Below are 14515 nucleotides of genomic sequence, written 5' to 3'. Positions count from 1 at the left end.
TTTTTTACTCCTCAGGCTTTTTTCCAACATTTCTTGTAGTAGAGATAAACTTGAGAAAAATGAATTCAGCTTTTCTTTTTCTAAAAACATCTTACTGCATATTCATCTTTTAGTGATATAAGATTTATTCTTTATCAGTGAAGAGTTCATAAGTTTAAATAGTTGCTAGAAACACAGTCTTAAGGCAGAAATGTGCAAAATAGCAAACAAATTCTTTAAAGCTTATAACCAAGGGCTGGGTGCAGTGGCTCACGCCTGTTATCCCAGCACTTTGGGAAGCCGAGGTGGGCGGATCACCTGAGTTCAAGACCAGCCTTGTCCTCTTGGTTTTTACACGATGGCCCCCCTTGTCTTACCATTCTTGACTTAAAGTTTACTTTATCTGATATAAGTATAGCTGCTCCTGCTCTTTTTTGGTTTCAATTTATGTGGAATATCTTTGTCCATCCCTTCATTTTCAGCCTGTGTCTTTATAGAGAAAGTGAGTTTCTTATAGACAGCATATAGCTAGGGCTTATATCATGTATTTATTTACTTATATTCAAGGTTTTTATTGATAGGTAAGGGTTTCCTATTGTCATTTTGTTATTCGTTTTCTGCTTATTGTGTGAATCCTTTCTCCCTTTTTACCTCTCTTAGTACCTGACTTTGTGTTTAAGTAATTTTCTCTAGTAATATGTTTTGATTCTGTGCTATTACAGGTTTATGCTTTGTGGTTACCATGAGGCTTACAAAAAACATGTTATAATAGGTAATTTTAGACTGATGACAACTTAAGTTTGCTCACAAGGAAAAGTATCAAAAACAAACTCCACACTTTAATAGCACCTTCTACATATTTTGACTTCTTGATGTTTCAGTTTACGTCCTTCCATATTGCCTATCTCTTAAACCAGTTGTTGTAATTGTTGTTTTAATAGTTTTGTCTTTTAGTCTTCATATTTAAGATGTAAGTGGTTTACTTACCACAATTGCAGTATTAATATATTCTGAATTTGTCAAGTTTTCAATTTTCTTACTTTCAGCAGTGGGTTTTATATTTTGAAATGTTTTCTTGTTACACCTTACGGTCCATTTCTTCCAGATGGAAGGACTCCCTGTAGCATTTTTTTGGACAGGTTTGGTGTTTATGAATTCCTTCAACTTTTGTTATTCTGGGAAAGTCTTTATCTCTCCTTTGTGTTTGAAGAGACACTTTAATGGGTATAGTAGTCTCAGTTGAGAGTTTTTTTTTTTTTTTTTTCCCTTCAACACTCTCTCCTAGCCTGCAGGGTTTCTGCTGAATAATCTGCTGAAAGCTGTACTGGAGCTCTGTTGAATGTCATATGTTTCTTTATTCTCTGTGCTTCAAATATTCTTTCTCTTTGATTTTTGCTAATTTGATTATGATGTACCTTGGGAAATTCCTCCTGCATTTAATCTAATTGGTGACCTTTGAATTTCCTGTACTTTGGTGCTGCTGGTTATCTCCAGATTTGGGGAAATTTCAGCCATTATTTCCTTAAATATGTTTTCTAGGTCTTTTTTTAAATTTAGCTTTTATTTTAAGTTCAGGGATACACATGCAGGTTTATTATATAGGAAAACTTACGTCATGAGGGTTTCTTGTACAGATTATTTCATCACCCAAGTATTAAGCCTAGTACCCATTAGTTATTTTTCCTAACCCTCTCCCTCTTCCCACCCTCCACTTTCCAATAGGATCTGGTGCGTGTTGTTCCCCTCTATGTGTCCATGTGTTCTTATCATTTAGCTCCCACTTATAAGTGAGAACATGCAATATTTGGTTTTCTGTCCCTGAATTAGATTGCTGAGTATAATGGCCTCCAGTTCCATCCATGTTCCCACAAAAGACAAGCTCTTGTTCTTTTTAATGGCAGCATAGTATTCTATGGTGTATATGTACCACATTTTCTTTATCCAGTCTATCATTGACGTGCATTTAGGTTGATTCCATGACTTTGTTATCACAAATAGTGCTGCAATAAACATACACATATATCTCTATAATAGAATAATTTATATTGGTTTGGGTATATACCCAGTAATGGGATGCTGGGTCAAATGGTATTTGTTTTTAGGTTTTAGAGGAATTGTCACATTGTCTTCCACAATGGTTGAACTAATTTACACTCCCACCAAGAGTGTATAAATGTTCCTTTTTCTTCACAACCTCAAAGCATCTGTTATTTTTTTCTTTTTAGTAATAGCTATCCTACCTGATGTGAGATGGTATCTTATTGTGATTTTGATTTGCATTTCTCTAATGATCAGTGATGTTGAGCTTTTTTCATGATTGTTGGCCACATGTATGTCTTCTTTTGGAGTGTCTGTTCATGGCCTTTGCCCACTTTTTAATGGGGTTGTTTTTCTCTTGTAAATTTGTTTAAGTTCCTTATAAATGCTGGATATTAGGCCTTTGTCAGATGCATAGTTTGCAAAAATTTTCTCCCATTCTGTAGGTTGTCTGTTCACTTTATTGACAGTTTTCTTTGTAATGCAGATGCTCTTTAGTTTAATTAGACCCCCATCTGTCAATTTTTGCTTTTGTTGCAATTGCTTTGGTGTCTTTATCATTAAATCTTTGCTCATTCCTATGCCCTAAATAGTATTGCCTAGGTTGTCTTCCACGGTTTTTATAGTTTTGCATTTTACATTAAAGTCTTTAATATATCTTGAGTTAATTTTTGTATATGGTGTATGGAAGGGGTCCAGTTTCAATCTTCTGCATGTGGCTAGCCAGTTATCCCAGCACCATTTATTGAATAGGGAATCCTTTCCCCATTGCTTGTTTTTGTCAGGTTTGTCAAAGATCAGATAGTTGTAGGTATGCAGCCTTATTTCTGGGTTCTCTATTCAGTTCCATTGGTCTATGTGTTTGTTTATGTACCAGCACCATGCTGTAGCCCTGTAGTATAGTTCGAAGGCAGGTAGCATGATGCCTCTAGCTTTTCTCTTTTTGCTTAGGTTTGCCTTGGCTATTCAGGCTCTTTTTTGGTTCCATATGAATTTTATAATAGTTTTTTCTAGTTCTGTGAAGAATGTCACTGGTAGTTTAATAGGAATACCATTCAATCTATAAATTGCTTTCATCAGTATGGCCATTTTAATAATACTGATTCTTCCTATCCATGAGCATGGAATGTTTTTCCATTTGCTTGTGTCATCTCTGATTCCTTTGAACTTTGCGTTTCATAGTTTTCCTTGTAGAGATCGTTCACATCCTTGGTTACCTGTATTCCTAAAAATCTTATTCTTTATGTGGCAATTGTGAATGAGACTGTGTTCCTGATTTGGCTCTTAGTTTGACTGTTGTTGGTGTATAAGAATGTCTGTGATTTTAGCACATTGATTTTGTAGCCTGAGACTTTGCTGAAGTTGTTTATCAGCTTAAGGAGCTTTTGGGCTGAGACTACGAGGTTTTCTAGATATGGGATCATGCCATTTGCAGATAGGGATAGTTTAGCTTCCTCTCTTCCTATTTGGATGTTCTTTCTTTCTTTCTCTTGCCTGATTACCCTGGCCAGGATTTCCAATACTTTGTTGAATAGTTGTGTTGAGAGATGGCATCCTCTGCCAGGTGTGGTGGCTCACGCCTGTAATCCCAGCACTTTGAGAGCCCGAGGCGGGTGGATCACGAGGTCAGGAGATCGAGACCATCCTGGCTAACATGGTGAAACCCTGTCTCTACTAAAAATACAAAAAAATTAGCCAGGCGTCATGGAGGGCACCTGTAGTTCCAGCTACTCCAGAGGCTGAGGCAGGAGAATGGCATGAACCCAGGAGGCGGAGCTTGCAGTGAGCCAAGATCACGCCACTGTACTCCAGCCTGGGCAACAGAGAGAGACTCAATCTCAAAAAACAAAAAACAAAAAAAAAAAAAAAAAAAAAAAAGAGAGGGTATCCTTGACTTGTTCCAGTTTTTAAGGGGAATGCTTCCAACTTTTGCCCATCCAATATGATGTTGGCTGTGGGTCTGTCATAGGTGGCTCTTACTATTTTGAGGTATGTTCCTTCAATACCTAGTTTATGGAGAGTGTTTAACATGTAGTGATGTTGACTTTTATTAAAAGCCTTTTCTGCATCAATTGAGATAATCATATAGTTTTTGTTTTTAGTTGTTTGTGTGATGAATCACATTTATTGATTTGCATATGTTGAACCAATCTTGCATCCCAGGGATAAAGCCTACTTGATCATGGTAGATAAGCTTTTTGATGTGCTGCTGGATTGAGTTTGCCAGTATTTTGTTGAAGATTTTTGCATCAGTGTTCATTAAGAATATTGGCTTGAAGTTTTGTTATTGTTGTTGTTGTTATGTCTCTGCCAGGTTTTGGTATCAGGATGATGCTGGCATCATTGAATCAGTTAGGGAGGAGCCCCTCCTCCTCAATTTTTTTGGAATAGTTTCAGCAGAAATAGTACAAGCTCTTCTTTGTACATCTGGTAGAATTCAGCTGTGAATCTGTGTGGCACTGGGCTTTTTTTGGTTGATGGGCTATTTATTACTGATTCAGTTTTGGAGCTCATTATTGGTCTGTTCAGGGAATCAATTTCTTCCTGGTTCAGTCTTGGGAGGATGTATGTGTCTGGGAATTTATCCATCTCTTCTAGGTTTTCTACTTTGTGTGCATAGAGGTGTCTGTAGTAGTTTCTGATGGTTATTTTTATTATCGTGGGGTCAGGAGTAACTTCCCCTTTGTCATTTCTAATTGTGTTTATTTGGATTTTCTTTTTCTTCTTCTTCATTAATCTAGCTAGTGGCCTATATTACTAATTACCTTTTTCAAAAAATCAACTCCTGGATCTGCTGATCTTTTGAATTCTTTTTTGTGTCTCATTTTCTTTAGTTCAGCTCTGATTTTGGTTATTTCTTGTCTTCTGCTAGCTTTGGGGTGGGTTTACTCTTCCTTCTCTAATTCTTTTGGTTTTGATGTTAGGTTACTAATTTAACATCTTTCTAACTTTTTGATGTGGACATTTAGTGCTGTGAATTTCCTGCTTAACATTGCCTTAGATGTGTACCAGAGATTCTAATATGTTGTATTTTTATTCTCATTAATTTCAAAGTACTTCTTTTCTGCCTTAATTTCAGATTTACCCAAGAGTCATTCAGGAGCATGTCATTTAATTTTCATGTAATTGCATGGTATGAGTGATTTTAAAAGTCTTGACTTCTATTTTTATTGTACTGTGGTCCAAGATTGTGTTTGGTATAATTTTGGTTATTGATATGGCTTGGATGTGTCCCCACCCACATATCATCTTGAATTGTAGCTCCTATAATCCCCATGTGTCATGGGAGGGATCTGGTGAGAAGCAAATGAACCATAGGGGTGAGTTTTTCTCGTGCTGTAAGTGAATAAGTCACATGAGAGCTGATGGTTTTATAAAGGGCAGTTCCCCTGCACATGCTTGCTTGCCGTCATGTAAGACGTGTCTTTGCTTCTCCTTTGCCTTCTGCCATGATTGTGAGACCTCCCCAGCCATGTGGAACTGTTAGTCCATTAAACCTCTTTTTCTTTATAAATTACCCAGTCTCAGGTGTTTCTTCATAGTAGTATGACAATGTACTAATACAATTATTTTGCATTTGCTGAGACTTGTTTTGTGTTCGATTACATGGTTGATTTTAGAGTATGTGTCATGTGGAAATGGGAAGAATTCTGTTGTTTTAGGAGTAGAGTTCTGTAAAGGTCCAGATCCATCTTTGTCCAATGTTGAATATCTTTGTTAATTTTCTGCCTTGATGATCTGTATAATGCTGTCAGTGGAGTGTTGATGTCTCCCACTATTCGTTGTGAGGGAGTCTCAGTCTTTTTGTAGGAATCTAATAATGTGCTTTATGAATCCGGCTGCTCCTGTATTGGGTGCATATATATTTAGGATAGTTACGTCTTATTGTTGAATTGAGCCCTTTAACATTATGCAATGCCTTTCTTTGTCTTTTTTGATCTTTGTTGGTTTAAAGCCTGATTTGTCTGAAATTAGGGTTGCCTGAAATTAGGTCCATCTGGTCCTGGATTTTACTTTGTTTGGAAGTTTTTTGTTACGGATTTAATCTTATTACTTGTTAAATGTCTCCTCGGATTTTTATTTGTTCTTGAGTCTGTTTTGGTAATTTGTGTTTTTCTAGAAATGTTTCCATTTAATCTAAGTTATATAATTCACTGGGGTACAATTATTTATAGTATTCTCTTACAATCCCCTTTATTTCAATTTTCATGACTAGTGTTAGTTATTTGTACATTCTCTCTCTCTTTTTTACTTAGTCTAGCTAAGGATTTGTTTATTTTGTTGATCTTTACAAATAACCTACCTTTGTTTTCATTAATTTTCTCTACTGTTTTTCTATTCTCTATTTCATTTATCTCTGCTCTTATCATTATTGTTTTCTTCCTTCTGTTAGCTTTGGGTTTAGTTTGCTCTCTTTCTTCAAGTTCTTTAAGGTGTAAAGTTAAGTTCTTAATTTGAGATTTTTCTTCTCCACATACCCCTTTGCCACGTGTACCTATAGCCTTCCCCCAACATTAACATCTTGTACACCATGTTGGTATATTTGTACAATCAATGAACCAACATTGGCACATCATAATCAACCCAAGTCCATAGTTTACATTATAGTTCACACCTTGTGTTATATATTCTATGGGTTTTCAAAATGCATAAGGAAATAGATTCACCATTACAGTATCATACAGAATCACTGCCCTAATAATCACCCATGCTTCTCTTATTCATCCTTTCTTCCCTTCTGCCACAACCCTGAAAACCACAGATACTTTTACTGCCTTTACGTTTTTGCCCTTTCCAGAATGTTTTGTCATTGTTGGTTTTGTTCCTTCCCTTCGTTACAGCCTTCTTTGTATTTAATTAATTTTCTGTAGTGTGCCACATTAATTCCCTCCTCACTTCCTTTTGTGTATGTTTTAATATGGTTTTTCAGTAGTAGTTACTATGGGATTGCACTTGGCATCCTAAATTTACAACAATCTAGTTTGGATTGACACCAAATTAACTCCAATGGCACACAAAATCTCTGTTCCTATACAGCTTCATCTCCCTTCTGTTTTGTCACAAATTAAATCTTTATATATTGTGTGTTCATTAATATACATTTATAATTATGTTTACACATTTGTCTTTTAAGTGATATAAGGAAGAAAAAGTAATACACACTGATAACCAAAATAATATTGACTTTTATATTTACCTATGTAGTTACCTTCATCAGAGTTCTTTATTTCTTCTTAAGACTTCGAGTTGCTGTCTAATGTTCTCTCACTGTAGCCTAAACAACTCTCTAGCATTTCTTATAGGGCAGGTGTACTGGCAACAAATGCCCTCAGCTTTTACTTATTGGGGAATGTCTTAATTACTCCTTTGTTTTTGAAGGATAGATTTTCTGGGTATAGACTTTTGGTTGACAGATTGCTTTTCTTTCAGCACTATAAAGATGTCATCCCATTCCTTTCTTGCCTCCATAGTTTCTGGCAACAAACTGGCTGTGAATTTCATTGTACAGCCCTTGTACATGACAAAACACTTCTTGATTGCTGCTGTCAAGATTCTTTCTTTGATTTTGGCTTTTGACAATTAGATTATACGTCTCATTGTGGATCTCTTGGCAATTATCCTTCTTGGAGTTGATTGAGCTTCCTGGATGTATAGATTTGTGCTTTTAATCAAATTTGGAATATTTTGGCCATATTTCTTCAAATATTTTTTCTGCCCTTTCCTCTCTCTCTCCTTTTTTCCAGAGATCCCATTAAATGTATGTTAGTATACTTGATGATGTTCCAGAGGTCCCTTAGGTTCTGTTCATTTTTCTTTATTTTTTTCTTTCTGTTCTTCATACTTGATCATTTCAATTGACCTAATTACTAGTTCTGTAATTCTTTATTCTGCCTAATCAATATTTCTAGTATTGAAACTTTCTAGAGAATTTTTCAGTTTGGTAATGTAGTTTTCAGCTCCAGAATTGTTTTGTTTTGTTTTTTCTTTTGTCATTTCCATCTCTTTATTGAAATCTCTGTTCACACATTATTCTCCTTATTGAAATCTCTGTTCACACATTATTCTCTTTAGCTCTCTGTCCATAGTTTCATTTAGCAGTTTGAACATATTTAAGACAGCTTATTTAAAGTCCTTTTTCCAGTAAGTCCAATGTCTGTGCTTCCTCAGAAGTAGTTTCTAATCCTTTAGTAGTTCATAAGCATGATGATTGGCTTTTTATGCTCATGAATAAAATATGCCTCCCTCAAGCCTTTTTATGACATTGGCACATTACCAATGTGATATGAAAAAATAGAGCTTCTGTTAGTTTCTTCTGTGAACAAGCCATATTTTTTGCATATTCCATAATTTTTGTTAAAAACTGGAACTGGACATCTTAATCATTATAATGTGTTAACTCTGGAAATCACATTTTTCCCTCTCTTCGGGGTTTGTTTGTTGTTTTGGTTTCTATTTCTATTTTCATTCTGCCTGATCAAATCTACTATTGAAATCTTCCAATGAGGTTTTCATTTCAGTTATTGTATTTTTCAGCTCCAGAATTTCTGTAGGCTTGGTATGAGCTATAGCTATTGGGTTGTTTAATAATTTTCTAAACTTTTTTTGTGAAGTTTGTATTCTTCGTCATATATTTTCTTTAAAATCTCTGCTCCTTTAACTTATGTTCAGTTACTGTTTTGACAGAGATTTCCTTACACAACAGAAGACAGACAGAGGAGGAGAGAGAGAGAACTTCATCTTTTCAGATCAACTCTGTGCTAAGGCACTCCTTCAATGCTTAGCCAGACCATTTACAACCACCTTAGCCTTTACTTCCTGTTTGTACTGCATTTAGCGGTCAGCCAGATGTAAAAGCTTAGGGTCTTCTCAGGTCTTTTCTAAGAATGTGTCTAGCCCCAGCCATGCATTTGGCTTTCCAAATTTCCCAGTATATATGAATATTATTTTAATGCCCTAATTTTTCAAATAAACTCTCTGTAGCTTTTCCTATTTTTACAACTTTTCTATGAGTTAGAACTTATTTCAAAATAAAACTTAAAATAAAAAAGCATAGATTTTGAGGCCAAAAAGTTCTGGGTTCAAACCCAAGCTCTACAACTTGCTTGCTGTGTGATCTTATACAAGTTACTTTCATTAAGCCTCAGTGTTCTTATCTGTAGGATAAAGATTATAATACTTACTTTACATAATTGTGTTTTAGGAGTAATGTGTGCTTGGCACATAGTGGATATTTAACAAATGATAACTAATATTATTGCTATTCATGATATTGAGCTTGTGCTCAGTGAAAAGCCATCCTAGTACTAGATTTGTCACAGAGCCAAAGATTGCTAATAACTTAAAAATACAATAAATCTGAATTCAAATTCTCTTATGCTAAGTAATACAAAAAGCACTGTGATTGACTTGAACTTCAGAGTCTTTTTAAACCGAAGACAAACTAGGAATATAGGTTTAGAGATGCAATTTGAATGTGTTCCTAAGAAATCTCTATTGTAATAGGAAAATTCCCCTCAATACGATGGAAACTAATCTATATTGGGAAATCTAAAGCAAAAATAATTGATAATACAGGAGGACACTGTCATTAAACAGATCTAGCATACCTTCAGATTAAGTGCATTTCTTCCATATACTTGACAGTTTACTATGGCCAGGTTGGTCATGGCTGTTATTGTTTCATATCGTGTTGCTGCAACAGTCTTAAAACCTTCACCACGTACAACGTGTATCTCTGATTCTATTTTTTCAGTTTTGGTGAGACCTAAATAAACAAAACAAAACAAAACATAAAATTTAAATGTGTTATCACTTAGAATGAAAGTTCAGAGGTATTTTATCTTATGATAATATTGAGTTACCCTAAGGGCTTAAGTGTACACATCCTCTGGCAGGGATTCCCCATAGCCTTCATCTACCCAAACTCAGTTAGTTCTGTTTGCCAAAGTGGGTGCTGTTTTGTTTTGTAATTTTAGATGCACCATTATCTTCCCCAAAGTAAACCATATGCTCATAGATTTCTATCTAGATAATTTAGATTCCATCAATATCAGTCTTTGTATACTATGTGTAAAAATGTTTTCTTAAAATTTACTATGAATTACATAAAGAACTTCTTGGCTCATAAAATTAATAAGCAACATCATGTAAGAATACCACAGCAAGACATCAGCCTCACTTTTTCCTTAATATCACTTTGATGTATAATTCAAATGCCCTGTGTAATTAAACTCTTCCTTTAGTTTGTAGATCCCCCATAGGAAACAAACAAACATCTCAGGAGTAAGCCAAAAAAGACCATCTAAATTTAAATTTACTTTATTATGACCCTATGGGTTTCACCTTCCATCAAAAATGTCCTATGCAAGTATACACCAAATGTGGCAGGAAAGTATTTTAAAATTTTATATAATATATTTTACTTTTGCAGCCATTATTGCTGCATTGTTTGCAGAAACATCTTTTAAAATGTCAGTAATTCTTATGCTACTGCTTTGATGAGAGAAAATAAGCATCCTAGAACAAAGAAAACAAAAAAAGGTTTTTAATTTCTAAAATAGAACCTCTGTGCCCATTTCAGATCAAGCAATGTGAAAGCTGACCACAGAGTAAAGAAAGATATATAATGTAGTATACAGATGCCTTGGCTTGGTAGAAAGAATGCAGCAAGAAGGGAAAGAGAGTGAGTTAAGACATAAGTCTGTGGCCTGCTCCCTGCTCTAAGCCCACGCAGTTGGTTGTTGAGTAGAAATGAGGAAGATAGAGATGAAGAGGCGGTGATCTCTCAAGAATCTGAGGATTCTTAAATTTTCTAAGGAGGAAACTACCAGAGAAGAAACTCAATAAAGCAAAAATGGCAGCATGACATGGAAGAGACCCAGAAGTTAATTTACATCATAGATAAGGATACAAAAGTTCTGGGAGGAATGGTGGGTTATGGTTAGAGTGTTCTGCTGTGTATAACCTCTTATTAAATGCAGCAATTTGAATTATTAATTTGGTATATTATTTTTATTGTTCTAGAATTTTATTTGACTCATTTTAAAAAACAAAAATACCAGTTCTGTGGTGAAATTCTCCAATGATCTCTTTGTTTTCTTGGACATAGTAATCATAGTTACTTTTAAATCCATTTGAAACTCTAATATCTGAATCAAATATAGGGCTGTTTTATTGCCTGTTTCTTTCTACTGTTTTTCAGATATTTTATTTTATTTTTTAGAATGTGTTGTAATTTTTTAAATTTAATGTTGGACTTCGAGGATGAACTATTTTAAGAAGTCCAGATAATATGCCCTCTCTCTCTTTCTCTCTCTGTCTTTCTCTCAACATGTTAGGTTTTCCTTGATTAGGCAGAAAACACCATTATCAAGGATTGGTTTGAGCTTTGTTAGGGCTTGGCTATTTTAGTTTTGTCCGGTTTCCTAGAACATCATCTTTATTCCTAAAGAATGGAATTTCAACAGAAATTCCAATGTGTTTGCAAAGGCCCCAACACTTTGGCAGAGCTTGAACTCTATTATCCATCTTTTGTGCAATCACAAAACTCTGTGATAAATTTCTTATCTTCTCAGGTGATGTTTTCTACTATGTTTCTTGGAGTCTTGTTCTATACATTCACAGCTTAGAAATCAGCTAGCACCCTTGGAGTTTGTATGCAGATTTTTTTTAAGAGACTGTGATATAGTTTGGATGTTGTCCTCTTTAAATCTCATGTTGAAATGTAAACCCCAATGTTGGATGTGGGTCCCAGAGGGAGGTGTTTGGGTCATGGGGGCAGATCTCCTAGGCTTGGTGCTGTCCTTGTGGTAGTGAGTGGAATTCTGATGTTGTTTAAAAGTGTGTGGCAGGCCGGGCGTGGTGGCTCACACCTGTAATCCCAGCACTTTGGGAGGCCGAGGCCAGCGGATCACAAGGTCAGAAGATCGAGACCATCCTGGCTAACACGGTGAAACCCCATCTCTACTAAAAATACAAAAAATTAGCTGGGCGTGGTGGCAGGTGCCTGTAGTCCTAGCTACTCATGAGGCTGAGGCAGGAGAATGGGGCAAACCTGGGAGGTGGAGCTTGCAGTGAGCCGAGATCACGCCACTGCTCTCCAGCCTGGGTGACAGAGCGAGACTCTGTCTCAAAAAAAAAAAAAAAAAAAAGTGTGTGGCAGGCCAGGTGCAGTGGCTCACATCTGTAATCCCAGCACTTTGGGAGGCCGAGGAGGATCACTAGAGGTTGGGAGTTTGAGACCAATCTGGTCAACATGGTGAAACCCTGTCTCTATGAAAAATACAAAAATTAGCTGGGCGTGGTGGTGCATGCCTGCAATCTCAGTTACTCAGGAAGCTGAGGCAGGAGAATCACTTGAACCTGGCAGGTGGAGGTTGCAGTGAGCTGAGATTGTGCCACTGCACTCCAGCCTGGGCAATAGAGTAAGACTCTGTCTCAAAAAATAAAAAAAAGTGTGTGGCACCTCTTCTTCACTCTCTCTTGCTTCTGCTTCTGCTTTTGCAGTGTGTTATACCTGCTCTTGTTTTGCCTTCTGCCATGAGTAAAAGCTCAGAGGCCTCCCCGAAAGCCAAGGGAATGCCATAACTATGCTTGTATAGCCTTCAGAACTGTAAACCAATTAAATCTCTTTTCTCTATACATTACTCAGTCTTGGGTTTTTCTTTGTAGTAATGCAAGAACAAACTAACACATAAAATTGGTACTGAGGAGAAGGGCATTGCATAAAGATACATGAAAATGTGGAAGCCACTTTGGAACCAGGTAACAGGCAGAAGGTGGAAGAGTTTCTAAGGCTCAGAAGAAGACAGAATGATGAGGGAAAGTTTGGAACTTCTCAGAGACTGGGTAAACAGCAGGACCAAAATGTTGATATTTATATTGACAGTGAAGTCTGGGCTGCCAAGGTCTCAGATTGAAATGAGGAACTTATTTGGAACTGGAGCAAAAGTCACCCAAGTTACACCTTAGCAAAGAGCTTGGCTAAATTCTATTCATGCCCTAATGATCTGTGGAAGTCTGAACTTCAGAGTGATGACTTGGGGTATCTGATAGAAGAAATTTCTAAGCAGCAAAGCATTCAAGATTTGGCCTGGCTGCTTGTAACAGCCTATGCTCAGATGTGGGAGCAAAGCAATGACAAAGTTGAAATTTATATTCAAAAGGGAAGCAGATTGTAAAAGTTTGGAAAATTTGCAGCCTGGCCATATAGCATGGAAAGAAAAAGCTTTGGGAGAGGGATTCCAGCAGGCTATAGAGTAACCATTTGCTAGAGAGATCTGAATAACTAAAAAGGATCCAAATATGAATAGCCAAGAGGAACAAGGCCTCAAAGACATTTCAGAGACCATTGTGGCAGCCCCTCCTATAGAACATCAGACTCCAAGTTCTTTGGCTTTTAGGATCTTGGACCTACACCAGTGGTTTGCCAGGGGCTCTTGGGCCTTTAGCCGTAGACTGAAAGCTACATAGTCAGCTTCCCTACTTTTGAGGTTTTGGGATTCAGACTGAGTCACTACTGGCTTCCTTACTCCTCAGTTAGCAGACAGTCTATCATGGGACTTTACCTTTTGATGGCATGAGTCAATTCTCCTTAATAAACTCCCTTTCATATATACATATATCCTATTAGTTCTGTCCCTCTAGAGAACCCAAACTAATACAAAGGGACATGCCATGTCTCACATGAGACTTTGCACTTTTGAATGATGCTGAAATGAGTTGAGACTTTTCGGGAACTATTGGCAGGGGATGATTGTATTTTGCAATGTGAGAAGAACATGATATTTGAGGGGCCAGAGGTGGGGTGATATAGTTTGGATGTTGTCCTCTCTAAATCTCATTTGAAATGTAATTCCCAGTGTTGGACATGGGGCCTGGTGGGAGGTGTCTGGTTCATGGGACTGGATCCCTCATGGCTTCGTGCTGCCCTCATGATAGTGAGTTCTTATAAGATCTGGCTGTTTTAAAGTTTGTGGCACCTGTACCCCACACCACTCTCTCTCTTGCTCCCACTCTCATCATGTGATGTTCAAGCTCCCACTTTGCTGTATACTATGAGTAAAAGCTCCCTGAGGCCCTCACCAGTAGCAGATACCAGCACCACACTTCTTGTATGGTCTGCAGATCTGTGAGCCAATTAAATCTTTTTTCCCTATAAATTATCCAGTCTCAGGTATTTCTTTATAGCAATGCAAGAATGGCCTAACACAGACTGAGTCTCACTCTGTTACCCAGGTGGGCCTCGAACTCCTGGGCTAAAGTGATACTCCACCTCAGCCTCTCAAGAACTGAGACTACAGCTGCACTCCACTGTGCCCAACTTGTGTGCAGATTTTTTGATTCACCTTCCTTCAATTCTTTCCTCACCAAGATTTTCTCCCTCAAGTCCCAAGTACATTGGCTGCTCTGAAGTCTGACTGCTAGCTCCTCAATCCACTAAAACCACCATATTCTACTTGTAATCCATTCTCCCACACCACAAACACCCTCAGGCAAA

The 14515-nt window shown here is 37.0% G+C and overlaps 1 protein-coding gene and 1 non-coding gene across 2 annotated transcripts in view; one reads left to right on the top strand and one right to left on the bottom strand.

Annotated features, from left to right (window-relative positions):
• The window catches only part of LRRC63 (leucine rich repeat containing 63), a 66133-nt gene that overhangs the window by 35945 nt on the left and 15673 nt on the right, over window positions 1–14515 (bottom strand). Inside the window, exon 4 of the mRNA XM_012506901.2 lies at window positions 9624–9781. Within this exon, the coding sequence (XP_012362355.2) occupies window positions 9624–9781 (158 nt within the window). The remainder of the gene's footprint in view (window positions 1–9623; window positions 9782–14515) is intronic.
• On the top strand, window positions 8197–8300 carry LOC115835327. The gene has a single exon (XR_004030314.1). It is a non-coding gene; the product is annotated as a small nucleolar RNA U13 (small nucleolar RNA).

This window comes from Nomascus leucogenys, chromosome 5 (genome assembly GCF_006542625.1).
Source record: "Nomascus leucogenys isolate Asia chromosome 5, Asia_NLE_v1, whole genome shotgun sequence".
NCBI classification, from domain to species: Eukaryota; Metazoa; Chordata; class Mammalia; order Primates; family Hylobatidae; genus Nomascus; species Nomascus leucogenys.
The sequence above is the reverse complement of the archived record's forward strand: the minus strand, read 5'-3'. Positions and strand labels throughout refer to the sequence as shown.